Source organism: Falco cherrug, chromosome 16, assembly GCF_023634085.1.
Source record: "Falco cherrug isolate bFalChe1 chromosome 16, bFalChe1.pri, whole genome shotgun sequence".
Lineage (NCBI taxonomy): Eukaryota > Metazoa > Chordata > Aves > Falconiformes > Falconidae > Falco > Falco cherrug.
In genome coordinates, this window is record NC_073712.1 from 3,199,852 (window position 1) to 3,216,256 (window position 16,405).

At 40.2% G+C, this 16,405-nt stretch overlaps 1 protein-coding gene across 5 annotated transcripts in view; it reads right to left on the reverse strand.

The window, feature by feature from the left end:
- The window catches only part of CEPT1 (choline/ethanolamine phosphotransferase 1), a 32,043-nt gene that overhangs the window by 12,397 nt on the left and 3,241 nt on the right, over window positions 1–16,405 (reverse strand). For 4 of the 5 annotated variants that reach the window (XM_027816697.2, XM_055728426.1, XM_055728428.1 and 1 more), the window contains exons 3-4: window positions 12,690–12,837; window positions 11,524–11,665 (exon numbers count right to left, since the gene is read on the reverse strand). In XM_027816697.2, coding sequence (XP_027672498.1) covers window positions 11,524–11,665; window positions 12,690–12,837 — 290 coding nt within the window. Of the gene's footprint in view, window positions 1–4,308; window positions 4,394–11,523; window positions 11,666–12,689; window positions 12,838–16,405 lie in introns of all 5 variants that reach the window. The other variant, XM_055728427.1, reaches the window with a different exon arrangement.

A 16,405-nucleotide genomic window follows, 5' to 3' on the forward strand; every position in this document is an offset into this window, starting at 1 on the left:
CCATAAATTGCCTCAGTCACCATATTGTTTTTAAACTCTGGTAGAACTGGGAAGGTGCCTAATAAAATGACCAGGCAAAAGCAGGGCTGTAGGGAAAGTGGCTTGCTCAGTTTGGATGTAGATCAACTTTAGTCTGTACTCCCCACACTGCTCTTCTGAGGGAAAACACATATAGCTTGCTTCAGTGGTTAAGGATATTATTTGCAAAGCAGGGTGATAACGCTCCTGCCTGAATACTGCGTAAACAGTACTGTATTTTTTCCACATAAAGTTCCATTGCACATTGAAGTGCCTCTTCCCATGATAAGGACTACAGAAAATGCAAACTGGAGTAGTGGATCATCTGCCAGCTAGTAGTAACAAAATATTTTAACTTCAATGAAAAAGATAGGCCCTACAAGGAAAAAAACCCACAGCACTGGGAAACGAAAAATGGGAAAAGGCCTGTGGTACTGCAGATCCCCCCCAACCCCCATTCAGTTACTGCACACAACCAGTTCTGGTGCCATAAGCAAACCTGTAGGAAAGCAAAGACATTTCAAAGCAAGAAGGGAATTGGCAAGTTCAGAGTCTGATTCTATTTTCTCCTTGTGTTTGTATTTATTTACTCTTTTAAATGCTACAGTGGACATCCTAAGCTCTTTCCATTTGTTTCTTCTAACAGCATGACTTCTGCAGCTCAAGCAAGGGGGTTTCTTAAAGACTCTTAACTGAGATATTTTCAGCAATCACTTGAGCCACACTTCCCCTAACCCCATAGGTTTTTTGCCCGATGTTTCCTGACAAATTGAGTCATGTCAGCATTGCCCAAACAGTTTATGTTGCCAGAATGATGCAGAGCCACAGTGCACAATATGTAGCGGATCCCCGATAGCTATGAAATGAAGAAAATGAAACAAACCATTTCCCCCAGGACATGCCCACACTTCAACAGATGGACATAAAGCTATTGTAACAGTTCCTCAACAGACACAAAGCAGTCCAGTTCCAAAGATCACTTCTTCAAATAAACTTTTTCATCTTCTAGAAAATAAACAGAAGACCCTGATTCAAGTTTTTAAGATCACCAGGAACACTCAGGCAAAGAACCAACGAACAAAGATCAGACACTGAAGACAAAGCAACAAAGAACTTTTGTTGTCTCAATATTTTAACAAACTAAACATGCGGAGACAGAACATCTAATTGCAAAGCTGAGAAAAACATTGAAAATGACCCTGAAAAAATAAGGATTCTGCAGCAAACTGATGTTAGGAAAGAACAATAAACAGCAGCTCTGCAGAACTGAAGATAGCAAGCAGGGACTAGGTCAACCAATGTCAACACTGCACCAGCCACCTGTGTGAACTAAAGGCTGTAAACAAGAATATCTAGGGGTGTTAATTCAAATAAAGTCATGGAAGCATAAAAGTTGTGCGGTTTTAAATGCACATATAATCCCTCGCTCCCTGCCTACCTAAATTCACAAGACAGCAGAATGCCTACGAGGCTTCAAAGGACATTCTGAAGTTCTTGCAGGAAGACCGACATGGATTTTACTGTGCAGGCTTCAACACATTTTACTCTGCCTTTCCTTGTCGTGACAAACTTCAACGCAGATTACTTGCTAGTTTTCAAACTACTGTACAGTTTTCTGACATAATAGATTACCAGGAAGACTATTATTTTAACATTTCCTTTCCTATAAAAGCCTGAGTATTGCCCAGATTCATCTTAAAGACCTTTATTCACAATTCCTTGATATGGTTGTGCTAAACTGTATTAAAACTGCCCAATTCTGGTCTCTAAAAAAAGCACCAAAGTGTGAGGTAAAACATTACAACAAAAGTCACCTTCCAGCAGTACGAGTACCGAAGGGTGACACTGCAGAGCTGCAGGGAGGCAGGGCTGAAGCTCTTCAGAATTCTGCACATTTACACTGCAAGTTAGAGTAAACCTGTTTTAACTTGATTCCCCAAATCCTGTTGTTTTCCATTGTTTAAAGCCAGCAGGTTCTTCTAAATAATTTCTCCATAGGCTAAAGGCATAAGCAAACTTCATTAACAGTTTAAGACATTTTTTCTCCTCCTTGATGAATAAAAAGCCTTACTGCCCAGCACACACAAGTACAAGGTTTACCCGTGTTGCAAGCACTGTAAGCTATTTCACTTCTGTATTTTGCCAGATCATGTAGTATTTGAGAGGGCTACATTATTATACCTTCTCATTACAAATGTTTATCACATCTAACAGCTTTCAGATGAAAAAGAACAGCATGAATACACACTTCCTGTAGCTTATCCATCTCAGATGGTGCAATACTGAAACAAAAATCTCTACCATCTGACCTCAAACTGTGTAAAATAAGTGTGATGCTTTGTGTGTTCTCAGTAAATGGCTTAGAAGCAGCAGTATCTTCACTTATTAGAGACTAAAACAGATGCCAGATGGCATCTGAAACTACGTACGTGAGAATTTTAGAAGTTGATTAAGTCTACGCTGTAATTCAGTATGCCTAAAAACTGATTAAAACTAGTGTATATGAGTGGACTTGTCACAAGCAAGCACTTGGCATGCTGTTACTGGAGCAAAAGTCACAAAATGGCCTGCCTGGCTCGTCCACTACACACACCACTCCTACCAAGCACTGCATTTATTTGCGAAACAAACTCCTTCTTGAATGGCAAAGGCATCCTTTCCAAGGGTGGAGACCACAGGTAGAGTCTGTACAGACTGACACCTTGTGCTGGTTTTGGCTGGGAGAGAGTCCATTGCCACATCTCCATCAGCTCCAGGTCACCTGTGCAGAGAATCAGACCTCCCTCTCCTCCAACAGCCAGCCATCTGTCCTCATCCATTTTAAACAACTCGCTGTCCTTACAGAATTAAAGTTGCTTCCTCTTGCAGAACTATCATACCAAGGGGTGATTTCAGAAGTCTCTCAGTGTTTGGTACTAAGGGATTTCTTTTCGCCCTAAGTGACTCCTTGGGCAGAGTCATAATGCTGTTATCACAACAAGCTAAAATCTTGATTAAGCTCTTCCTTCCCTCAAGTTATTGCTTGCTACATTACCATTTCCTGAGATTAAGTATTTCCAGCCTTTCATAGACTGTCAACAAAGTATTTAAAAATCATGTCATCTGACTACCTTCAGAGCATGCCTAACTGGCACTTGGCTTAAACTGTCAGATGCAGCCACTGGATACACATACAGCATGATTTAGCAGACTGCTGATATTGTTTGATCTAAAGTAGAGCTGCTAATTAAGGACTAACAGCCTTGTGAAAGCAGAGATTGGGCTGAACCACTACATGAAAAAAACAAATCAGTGCAATTTACATCAATGCAAGTTTAACAAAGGGTATGTAAACAAACAACAAAAAAAAATCTGGTTTATTTCAAATCTGATGCAATTTTAAGAAGGCTATCAAAAAGCTATTCTTCTATCCTCAAATATTTCAAAGGAAAGTCATGGCTAATACGCCAGGCAACTGTGAAATTTCAAGGAACTCAACTTGCTTACTTTCAATGTCACCATTTTATTGGCAGTGGTGGGGCAACCCCCACCACCACTATACACTGTATTAAAAAAAGCTGAAATAAGGAAGAGAAAGTCCTTTCTAAAGGCAGTAAACCAGAGCAGAGAAGGATATATTTAGCACAGACATAAGGAAAAGCATTTTGATAATGAAGACAACCAGGAAATAAAGCTCCTTAACAATGAAGCTACAAGCACAGTTAAGTGACTGGACTACACAGATGAAGTGGCATAGTTCAAACCTGGTGTTTTTAACCAGTAACTGGTGACTTTTATGCTATTGCATATTGCTATTGCTATTAAATTATTGTTTAAATGCTATTGCACGGCATACAGTTCCCTGAACTAGCCAAGAAATTCTTTTTTTCTGGTGGAAAAGTATTTAAACAGCAATAACAAAAAAGTTTCTACAGCTTTAAACAGCTGTTCCGACAAAATTATTCTACACCCACACTTACAGAGCTGCTTCCACAACCCTGGTTAGCTTTTAGGTGAAGCCAGAACCGTGACAAAATAAAAATAAGTGTTTAAAGCAAACTCTTTTTAACTGGCAGTATTTGCTTTGTTTTCAAGTCAAACACAATGCTTTCAAGAAAGATTATTTCCAGCCAGATTGGATTTTTACTGCTCATTCACATTTCCCAAACATTTTCCCCCTGGTATTAAAGCACTTGTGAAATACCCTTAGACAGATGCTTTTCATATACCAGTTACTACGTGCATGACAAAGGCGCTGTGTCTGCTTAGTCCATGCCATGGTTTGCCAGGTAGCGTTAGCGTTCACTTTACCGTGTAGTTCCAGAACCAGGGTCCCAGAGATCCTGTGAGAAGCTGGATTGCTATTGTACAGAGCATAGACTCCGTAACATCAAATCTACGTACGAGGGAAAGAAACATTTCAAAACATTTTCCTGAGCACTTCAGTTATATGGAGCCATTAGAACGGATCTTCAGTCACAGCACAAAGAATAAAGTCCAGAAAACTAAGGGTGCAGCACTGAGACAATTTAAAGGGTAAGTCAGAGGAAGGGGATTAATGACCACGATAAAAATGAGAGTATTAATGAGTTAAAAATATTGTAACCCACATACTTTTTTTTAATGCATTTAAAATCCCATTCAGAGCTTCTGCAATTTACAGTACCACTGCAACACATGGGCAAACAATCATTGGTGTGTGCATGAGGAAACAAAATGAACTTCCTTGCTCCAAGTCACAGCAAATAAAATTCATGACCAAACATAATCCAGGACCTCTCATCCTCCCTACCCTATGTTCAGATCTCCAGATAACACTGAATATATTAATTTGTCATCTAGAGATGCTACTGCGTATTTTTTGTAGAGCAGACTGCGTCTTCAGTTCACCACCTCCCTCTGCTCACACGACTCCTTGGCTTCTTGGCAAATAATGCTGAAAAGAGTCATGTGAGCTCTGGACCCCTACTCAGCAGTAACTGAACTCCGTCCTGTATGTATTTATTTTTCACCCAACAGAAAGGGATGAAAAAACATGCTGTAGCCAACAGAGATACAACTACCACACATAGTCCTTATAGAAGTGGTATAAATCTGCACTTTACCGTAACTATAAAATATTTTAAAGTGTGATCAAATTAAACTACATTAAACCATCTAGTAACATGCCAATTGATTAAAAAGGTACATCAAGGAAACAAGAGTTCATTGTGATCACACTGACAGAGATTAAGAAGTGCAGTTATGACAGGCAGTCCTGTGCTTGATGAGAGGTTACACTGAATTTCAGCCTGATAAGCATTGTCAGTTGAATTATCACAGCACATAATACGGTATACAGTTAGAAAAGGTAAGATTTGGTATTTTAGGGAATAAAGGAAGCGAAAGTCACATATACAAACACCACAGCTAACTCTGGTACTTTTGAACAGCTGCAGTTTCTCTTCCTTTTTTCCTACGTCACTCAGTGATATTTGTAATCCAGACATGGATTCATTTTTTAAACATTATCTGGGAAAGCTTAAGAAGGGGCCGTTGACCTCAGCATGTGCTTAACTCTATTTAGATGTTGGCAGTGACAAGTCTTATTTTGTACGCTGCCTGCTCTGCAAGTTCCCTTGTCAAGCTGGTGAGAGCCTTGAGCCAATTAACACACAATTGATTAGTCATGCATCCAGAATATACTCTTGTCAGTGCTAATTTATTAAGCATTTTCCACTGGCAATTCTTAAGAGATCCTGTTTGATTAAACTAGCCATTAGACCTTACAAAGGCCACCACTGAATCAAGTTGCAGAGTTTAGAGACAGCTGCAGTCAATTCGCTCCTTGCCCAGCATCGTGAGCCGAAAGGATTCAGTTCGGAGTTGGGAGATTTCCTGAGCAAGTGAACCAAGAACAACAGGAAACAGGTACTTACACTGAAGATGGCTCTGAAATCAAGTCAATCACTAGAAATACAGCTTCTTGTTAATATTCTGTGCAACTAAGGGGGGCCTTTCTGTCCCATCCTCCCCCCTTCCCCACATACAGAATTCCTTGTAGGAGTCCCATATAGCAAAACATAGTAGAAAAGAAAAACACTCTTGCCTCATCAGAAAATAGAAGTTACGAGGCTGGAAAATTCAAGGGGGTATGTCTACTATTTAATACTCTGTGTAGCAGCACTCTGGTCTGAGAAATGATGATTCTTCCATCTGTTTTATCTGTATCTACTAAGCATGCAAGTGGGATTACTCAGGCTGGGCAATGAACTATGAATCTGAGCATGAGACAAAGGATTGTTTTCTTAAGGGAACCACTGCAACAAGAGAAGAATGTTCATCATCACAACACAAGAGAAAAAAAGGTTAGAAGTCACATGCTAGAAGTCCAAATGCTTAGTTTTAAATTATTACAGAGTTTAATCTTAACTCATTCTAACCCAGCATTTTCACTTGGACAGGACATAATGAAATACAAATAACATGAATAAAGCAAACTGTACAGAGGAATGAATGAATTAAAAATATTTCCAGCTACAGGAAATTCATGTTGAAGTAAAAATAATATTAAAAATGAGCCTGTCCTTTCCTTGTTCTAATACACTTATATCAATATGTAAATTTTTCCTTTTGCTGCTCACTCATGTACGTGAAAAGTTGTACAGGTCAGACAACAGCCACATGCTTCACCTCATTACATTGAAGTTCACTATTTCACAGGGCAGTAAGAACATCTTTCAATGATAAAGGCAAAACAATCATCAGCAGCAGCATCTCTGCACATGACCACCGGGTTTCTGGCTTAAAACACTGGTAAGGGACTTGTGAGAGGGAAAAGGAAGAGGATGATCACGTGGAAAACCTCCCACACCATTTACATCAGCCCTCGGCAATTTCAGCTGTATGTATGAGTGCTGTAGCAAGGCACTTATACATATTTATGCGATGCACACCAAGCACTACAGAGAAGCTGGCAGGTGGCAATGAGTGACTGAAGTGCACAGAAGGCAGGTTGCAAGCAGCAAACTTAACACCTACCACAACCCTACTTCAACACATCCTTCTTGCAAGCGTAGAGAAACCAATTCCCCTGTGACATTAAGAGGGACTCTTATTTGCAGAGGGAAGTTTGAAGCTCAGAAATCAAGGTGCTAAAGTTCTTCAAAAAGTGTTGGAAAAACTCCTAAAATGGAAAGTTTTAAGCCCTATCTATAATCACGGGGATTACTGCCTTATCTCCTAGCGTAGCCCTGAGATCCTAAAGCTGTTCCCAGGAGCAAGAACTCAATGTGCTAACTCTGACTTGGAAGGCTTCCATCTCTGTATTTTGGTATTTGGTGTGAATTGTCTATCCAAGACAACAAACTCACTCTTTCTGCTAACTGCTAAAGAGGCATCATTTTACCTGCTTTCTGAAATACAGCCTCATTTACTATCTCGCCTTTATACCTCAGTGGCAGTACTGGCAAAAGGGCTCAGCAGGTTAACCAAATTAACCTTCTCCCCTTCCTAAACCAACCCATTACCAAGTGGGCTCTTCTGCATGTACCACTGCTACAGTGTCACTGAACAAGAATGTTCCCCCAAATTCTCCAACATTCCTCAATAATGGTTGTTTTGTTAGACAAGCCTGAATTCTTTTGCTTTCTCTGGGGACTATTCTTCAAAGAGTGAAGACCAACCTTTAACTGTTCAGTTATAGAAAAGCTGGTAAGAACTGATCCTTCCTTTCAGCGTTTACTGATGTGCCTTTATGAAGCATCCTTAGAAACTAATTTCTATCTCATTGTGTGTGTATAATTATACACACACCCCCTATAACTTCTACCACCAACAACTTTCCTTTTTTCCAATTAAGAAATGTTGGACTAAACCAGATAATGCAGTAACTCACAGGAGAAACGCTGGAGACCATGGTGCAGCAACACACTCATGTCTCTAGGTAGACCCTTGCTGAGTGTCCACTGGGGTTTTAAAATGGTTTGGCACTTCCCCCAGTCCAGCATGGCCAAGCACACAAGGTCATGACCTGTGCATTACCAGTGCTTTTTGAAAAGCAACCTGTTTTAAGACAACACTCAAGTTGCAATGCAGAACCCAGCTCAGATCCGACAGACTATATAATAATAATGATAGCTGTAGCTTCACCTCCAGCCACCCTGGATTGGAGACATCTGGAATTTAGCAGTCAGGCTGTCTGTGCACTGACCTTGTAAGGCTGGATACAGCACCGAACCTGCGTAGCAGACATCTCCTAATATACTTCTGGAAGCCAGAACAGTGAGCACGTACAGTACCGAATCCAAGTGGATTAAGTTTGGATCTGCAAGAACCAGAGCTAGTAATCACTCCTGGGCTCCAGCTAACAGCAGGCAAATCCCTCTCGGGGTTTGTGCACCACATTCCCTAACGCTCTGGTTTCTGCAGCGTGTTCCTGAAATACCAGATTTGCATCTGCTTGGACATGTGGAAGCCCACCGGGGCTTGCCACTTTGATTTTTGTGAAATGCAGAAGAAAATTCACTTTTTCCAAACCAGAGAAGCCCCAGCTACAGAACACCTACAAGACTAAGCCTGAAACAAAGCTCATTCTGTATTGAAGCACAGCAAGTCCGCAATCCAGATAAACCAGTTACTGATCTTAAAAACAGGACATGAGAACAAAGTCATTATTTGGACTGCTTCGACATTGAATGTTTTCCTACAATTCAGAATCACCTTTTTGTTTCTTCAAACGCGCAGTATATTCCGGCTCATTCATGAGCCCATTCCCAGATCAGGTGTTTGGTTTTAAACAAAACTGCTGCATACAAGTCCATCCATGCTGCTCCTCGCTGCCTTTGTGCTGCTGATGTTACCATAGTGACTTTTACTGCAGCCAGCCCAACTTTCTTTGAGACACTTCTCAACTTCCTCACAGGGAACTTCTAGTCAACACTGACCTCTAGCTATTTTTTTGAGCTATTTAACCAACTCAACACAGACTTGCTTTCTGAAGTCTGCATCAGCTGCCAAGATCTAATAAAGTTACGTGATCATTTAAAGATGGAGAAAGATTACAGGATCTTACCGTTTCAACTGATTATTCTACAGTCCCAGGGTTGTGCAGGGCAGCTCCCCACAGTTGTCAGTAGGAAGAAAAAGAACTAGCACAGTCAATTTATTCAGTAATTGGGCACAATTAAATAATAGGTTTCCTACTCTACCTGCAACGCTCCATAGGAATTTAGCAGAAGCAATCCCATTTCTTCCTCCCTCAGGGTGAACACTTCTGCTCTGCAGATAAAGTTTGACACAAAGTGCACTCTGTACAGCTTCACTGAATTGTCAAGGCTGGTACAGTGACAGCATGTATGAATTGGACATTCTGTTCTGCAAGCATACACTTAATCTGACACTAATTTGTCTTTTTTTTTTTTTAAAGACAATGGATTTTTTCAGCAAGCCAAGTTGATTATACATTTAACTGTTCAAGTTCGAGCTGTGTGTATGGAGTAAAATACTAATATTTCCCTTTAGCGGTCTGCTGCTCTTCTCTGAGCTATTTCCAATTTGCTTATTGAGCAGATCTCTGTAATGAAATACAACTTCTCAGACATTGCTTATTGTATTTCTGTGATGAGACTATAACTACGTGCTCTTTCTCGCTTCTCTGGAATGGGAAGCAATTTAGAAGTGCTGTCACATTGCCTAAAACATCACTACAGTTCACAGCCCCCTCTGTATTTTTGGCATAGGATAAACAGACAGGAAAATGCTACTGTGCACTAAGAACTTTTCAGCTCCTTTCAACAGCTGTCTCTGATTCCACTTATTCAGGAGTAAGAATACCTAAGCCTGTGTGCTCCAGTGAATCTGAAAGGGCAGATAAAATACAGACTTATTTTTTTTCAGTTTTATGACTGGTGAAATGAAAGCTTCAGAAAAACCTAGTATGAAACAGTAAGAATCATTTAATTGGACAAATAGTCTCAGAGTTTTTGCCACAGAAATGAACGTCAGCTTACGGCAGTCTATTAACCTTCTGACACGGAGCAAATGAAGAAACAAATGTGTTTACTAGACAGTGCTGTCTGTCATCTAAAATAATAATACATATTTGTGTGCTTATTGCCTTCTCTAAATTAGCTACATAATGATGGATCACCAAATTCTCATAATATAAGGCCACGCAGACCAAAAGTATCTGCTAAATAATGTTGTCTCCAAAATATGAAGACTCTTCACAAAAGCAAAAAGCAAGGTTACAGTGAATACCAGGACCAACATACACACTTGTCTAGAGCACAAAAGCAAATCGCATGATTTTGGTACTTGCATCCATGAAGTCAAGCACATGCCAAGGTTGGGGTTTTTGTGTTCTTTGATCGATAACAGGAACACTTTAATGATCAGGGCCCTGTAAAGTTCAAAGGGAGCTAAAAGCATTCAGTATTGAGACCTTTGATATAGCACAAATGTGAGAAGCCTAAAACAGTAAAAGATTTGAGCCAGATGTCTTGCTTTCAAGACTGAAGTATCAGAATAGTTTCAGTCAATCTGCGCTGGTATAGTCAGGATTAGAACAGAGGTATAGATTTTTTTCTTTTCTTCCTCCAGTAGACATTGAAAACTACTCCAACACCTTAAATCTTTGACCAGAAACAGAGGTTTCTCAAAAGAATCTGCATTAGTACCCTGCCAATAAAAACTCTTATAGACAAGAGGCCCACACTTGTACTGTTTTAGCAGTATGCGGGTGTCTACAGATCAATAGACTGTAAATAAATGCTGCTTGTTGTAGCATTGTTTCAAAATCCCAGACAAACTAAAGGCAAATTTCAGAGGGTTCCAGATGCAAAAATAATTCTACGGTGTATTCATTTGAAATATATTTGTTAGACCTATAAAAGCAAACTTAGAATGAATGTACATTTCCACATGAAGGCTAGTGAATCCCACAGCTCACCGAGTCCTTGTGTTCTGTTTCCCCACATATCCTCACCCAGCAGTAAATGGGATTTCAGCTGTTGACTTTCTTGGCATTGCAATTTTGGTCTCGTTACTGGCAGAACCACGGTCTAAACTAACTAGAAGGGATTCAGAACTTCAAGTTGCAGGAGCAGTGTCAATTAAGCCATAACTCTTAAAATATAGTGTATAATAGTAAACATTAATCATCATTAAACATCATCACAAGTCAAGCACTACCAAGAGAAAGGCAGTTAACTGAATACTAAAGCCAGACTGCCACCATCTGACAACAGCATTCCATTCTTGGGGATGAAAACCCAGGTAGATTCCCTTATTTAAGCTGAAATCACATCAGAAGTTCTTAATTAACAAATATGACAAAAGGCTACTTCACCACTCCTAAAACAAGTTAAGTAACATTCAGTATTAATTGCAGATCAAAGAGGTAATAGCTGCCACAAGCTCTAAGTGTGTGTATTTGAATATAAACAATTCACTACTGCTCTAAGGATCTGAAGCACAATCACATCAAGTGCAACCAGACAGGAAAGCCGCCTAACTTTCAGTTTTATTTTCAGCCAAGGTACTTACATGCCAAAGCGCAGCGTTCCAGAGACGTACGTCTGCCAATGTGCGCAGTAAAACATGAACGTTCCAGCAAAACAACAAAAGAACATCCAGTCAGGGTTCGTTCCCAGCTGCACAGCAATACAAGTTCCCAAAACCACAAAGACTGCAGAAGAAAATCAGTCACATAGTAAAAAGGTAAAGCGTGTATGTGTGTAAAGATCCTGACCAGAAACAAATCTAACAAAGGGACCCAGAGGAGAGACAGCACGAAGGTATCCTGATGTGTTTTATTTCACAGACATAAGAGATCAGCACTTCCATTTTTAAAAGTACAGACTGTAAAATGTATATTTAAATTCTTATTAGTTATCAGAAGTCCTCAATATTGAGGGTTTCTTAGTCGCCTACATTTTTATTGAGCTTAATGGGATTAGACATCAAGGGACTCAAGCAATTTATGCAATTGCAGCCTGCTGCCGGAGTTTTGTGGTTCTCGTGTATCTAAGATTTGCTGGACATGTTTTTCCCCCATTTCCTGAATTTTTATTATGCCATTAAGAAAATCCAAGGTCTGTCATTCAAGATTCATAAGGTATCTTTCCCCTCTACCCTTCAAATACACAACTTTGATAAAGTATCCATAAAAATTTAAAGTGTAAGAGTTTTAAATTCAAGTACCCAAAAGCACTTGATCATTCTTTTACAATGGGGTTAAACTTCAGGCTGGCTCAGTGAACTCGACCCAGCTATGAACTGATCTTGCTGATTCTAATCTTAAAACTCAGACTTGTACTGTCCCATTGGCCACTCAAGAATTGTCCCATTCTTGGGGCTGCCTTGCAATCACTCCACACAGATTCAATCTGAAATACTACAGGAGAGCACTTTGACAGCTTTGTGTGGAAGATTTTTTAGAACCAAGACTCTGATAAAGCATGCACAGAAGACTGCTGGCTCAAATTGAACCAGTCACATGCTTAAATTTTAAATTTTTTTCCCCAGTGTAATACAAGATGACGTTCAGTTGATCAAGAGTACCGTTATGGAAAGAAGGCTGACTGAAAAGCTACACATTCATCAATATCAGTTGTCCTCTTCTTCAGAAAAGAAGCATTTTTCTGTATTGCAGATTTGATCCCTGAAACAGAGTCATTTAATCCTCATACTTCAATTAAAAATGACAATACCTGTGGAAAGTGAGTCACAGCCATGATCAAAAAGTTCTCCTAATGGAGTACTGCTATTTGTCCTTCTTGCTTGTTTTCCATCTATAGCATCCAGAGACTGGTAGATGAAAAGGCCACATGCACAAGCAATGTATGCCCAGGGAGGTGCCTAAGAAAGAAAGTCAATGAGAGTAAAAGATCTTTTTTAAACCTTAAAAGAAAAAAAAAGCAAAGCCTCAAGCTGACCCATCTTACACTCTCATATAGCAGTTTTTCATTTGCACACACTTCCTCATCATGCATGGACTTTTCGTTAGCTGGTCCTTGCAAGGACAGGCAGGCAGGATTATGACATGAGAAATGTAAATAAAACAGTGACAAGAACTACTAGCTTTGATTAATAGGTAAAGAACATCTTACAAAGCAGGAAGCTGCACTGTACATCTGAAAAAAATTCTATCACTACATTTGCAAAGTGGTGCACAGTTAAGTTCTTGTCTTGCTTTTGTTTCCAGTGGGGGTATGTCCAAGTGATCTAGAAACTCAAAAACTTCTTAGCCCCTGTGCAACCGTGGCACAAACACTGAGCTCATCTTCACAAGACCTCAGGGAGGTGTCACATACTAAAACACTGCCAAGTACAGGGTATTACCAGGCTGCAGCAGCATTTGAGAACCACGTCATTGCAAAGCGCTCAAAGTTTTAGAGTTCAAGCTTAGCCATCAGACTCTGAGATCTGTAAAGTTTCAGTGCTCTGCAGCACCGCACCTCCTCCACCACCGTTTTTTCCATTACTGGGTAACAGCAGCTCTGCCAAATCGTGTTAATAACCCTTAGTATTCATATCCTGTATTGTAGTCTTTATTTCTACAGAAATAGGAACAATACCGAATTCCTGATAGACCAGAGACTACAATTCAAGTTTTTTTCAGTATCTGAGGCATAAACCATTATGACTATAAAAGCCAGAGAGGTTTGCCATTAGATTGTCTCAGTTTACACATCCATAAAACAGATATTACTGGATATTTAGCAATCTTCACATTTGACACAACTTATAGAAGTGATCATTTATGAGCAGCTGTATTTTATAGACCATGCCAATGAAGTATTAATACAGCTAAGTAGCTTAATCAAGCTGACTTGCCTCTCATAAAGCTCTGGAGCCCAGCTTGTTTTGGCCTACACAACCATGACTCATTTGCAGCACATCAACTTAAATTGTATTTCTTTCTACAACTTGCATTGTTCCTGCTACAGGATTTTACTAAAACAGTTCATTCTGCCTCAAAAGCTGGCACCACGCTCTGCTTTCAGCAGTGTATCTATACAAACCAGCACAAGGAGAGAAGTAAGGGGGAAACGTGTCACCCAAAAGCAGAGGATCACGTTTAGACAAGGTTTTGATGCCACAGAATTCCATCCCATGATACCATTTCTGTTTCTTGTGTACAGATTTTATTTACAATGTTTAGGTTACCTTCAGGGTCATGCAATTTTCTTCTATAAACCTAAAAAAAAAAATAAATCAGACCACTGGCTCTTCTTTCTTAAATGCTACTTTCATCAGCAGCATAGGTGTTTCCACAGATGTTATTTGTATCTGCATAAGATTTCACAGTTCCCTCCTATCCAAATCTTTTTTTCCTTTTCTTTTTTTATAGGAAAAAAAATAATAATCAGCTACCATTCCATTGTCAGCACATTGCTAGCTGGGGTCCCCTCAACTAAGCAGGCAGTAGAACTATTTTTATTTTCTTTTTTGCTACCACTGAAACTGTAAGTCATAGCTACGCTCTCTTGGCTACACTTCTCATCAACAGGAAGAGACAAGTTGCTTTTGAAAAACACAGAACTAAGACTGAGTTAAAAGGAAAAGACAATTTACATCTGAAAGCAACAGTGCTTTTTGAAAAAAAAAAAAAAAATCATCTGTTTCTGGAATTTCAAAGCCCGATTTTCTTTCCCAGACAGCTACTTGACACTTTAAAAGCACAAGCTCCCAGCTCCACCATCGAGATGGCACCCTCCCTGTCGTGCCAGCACACAGGGCTGCAGTGCCATATGGCAAACCAGATCAGGCTGAAAGCTAGCTCAGCAAAGTTATTTTTCATCTAAAGCAAGAATACAATCTCACTCGCTTCACACAAAGTAACTCTCAAACTGGTTAAAATACAAACCAGTTTTAATACAACAGACTACAGCTAACACTGACTTTTTGATGCTCTGAGCATACTTTAGTGTGTACTTCAGAAGTTTAATTACCAACCAAAATACAACTGTACTCTAAATTTTAAATTATGCTCTGGTTCAGTGGCCTATACTATCTGCTAAGTTGATGAAATAGAGACAGATTGAAATCTCTCTATCAAACTGGATTTCAGAGCCTCAGCCCCACGGAACAGTGCTATGGAAATAAGCAGCAAGTTAAAACCAAGCCATACAGCAGTGCCATGGGCCAAAGGAGAAAGGAGCTGCTCTGAGCATTCACTGCTCCAGCTTAACATTCACTTTTTATCTTACACCTGCCAAATTCCACAAGTTATTGTGAAACTATCTATTTCAACAGATTTCTAGAAGAAGCAAATATCCTTTTGCTATGTCATATGCAGAACAGGGACGCAGTGCTGAATGTGCCAATCTACACGGGTTTTTTTAGAGTCTGGTTGGAAACTAACTGTATGCCACTTGACTGTGAAGCGTTTTCACCACCTCAGCTGGGAGACTTGGTTACAAAGGAGTTCAGGTATTTTAAAAGCTAGAACTCATGAGACATTCTCCAGCTATTTTAGTGTAATACATTTTCTGTTCCAAATAATTCCCTTTTTCAGCACATAAGATATGAGCAGCTTTAAAGATTCCACATTCAAGTGGCAAAACTTTTCCAGCGCATAAAACTGGATGTTTGTCGAGTGCCTTAAGGGGTAACTACTGAAAAGAGAAAAGTCTTATAAACTAGTAAGCTGAAATGCCTCGTAAAGACACTTGTATCCCTGAAACCAGGAATTACAGGAAGTTAAGACAGTTCTCCTGAGGACAGGTCAGGAGCTTTTAGTGCATTCGGAACAAAGAGTAAAGCCTTCTCACAGACTACTCGGGCAACATGCTGCTCAAGAAGACAACTTTGTATTCCCACAGTTTGTAACACACTGTACCTAAGGTTCTGATCCAAGCTGCCCTGGCAGTTCACATTACCAGGCCCACACGGGATGAAGAAAGGTGTTCCTTTGTTTTAGTAAGCTGGGTTTAGTCACACAGCCACAGAGGAAGCAGCCCGCCTTGATCTCTCAAGCTGCACCACTTTGGAGCTCAGTCCCTTGACTGAGCTCAAGTTCCTCGCTGTGTTGCAACTCTAGCTGGGCTTGCAGGCAGACGCAGCTCGCTGCCAATCGAGTCACCTTGCACTCCTCATTGTGTGGTAACTCTAGATCAGAAAGCTGGAGGTGACTAACCTAGTCACAAGCAGAGAAAGTAAACAGGCAAAACCTCATGCCATGCAAGATGGCTGCAAATCCATTTCTTAATTGTCTGCACAGGCACTCAAGCCTTGTGGGGCTGCAGCTTTTGTGAAGCGGGTCCTTCATAGCTGCAACCAGAACAGCTATTTTGGTACTGGATCCTGTTTCACATGGTGCATGTTGGCCAGAGGTAGTGCCGTTTCACTGAGCAAGCAGCGAGCTAACCCCAAAATACGTATGTGTTCTTTCAGCACGCAGGCACTCGCACAGAGGCACGCA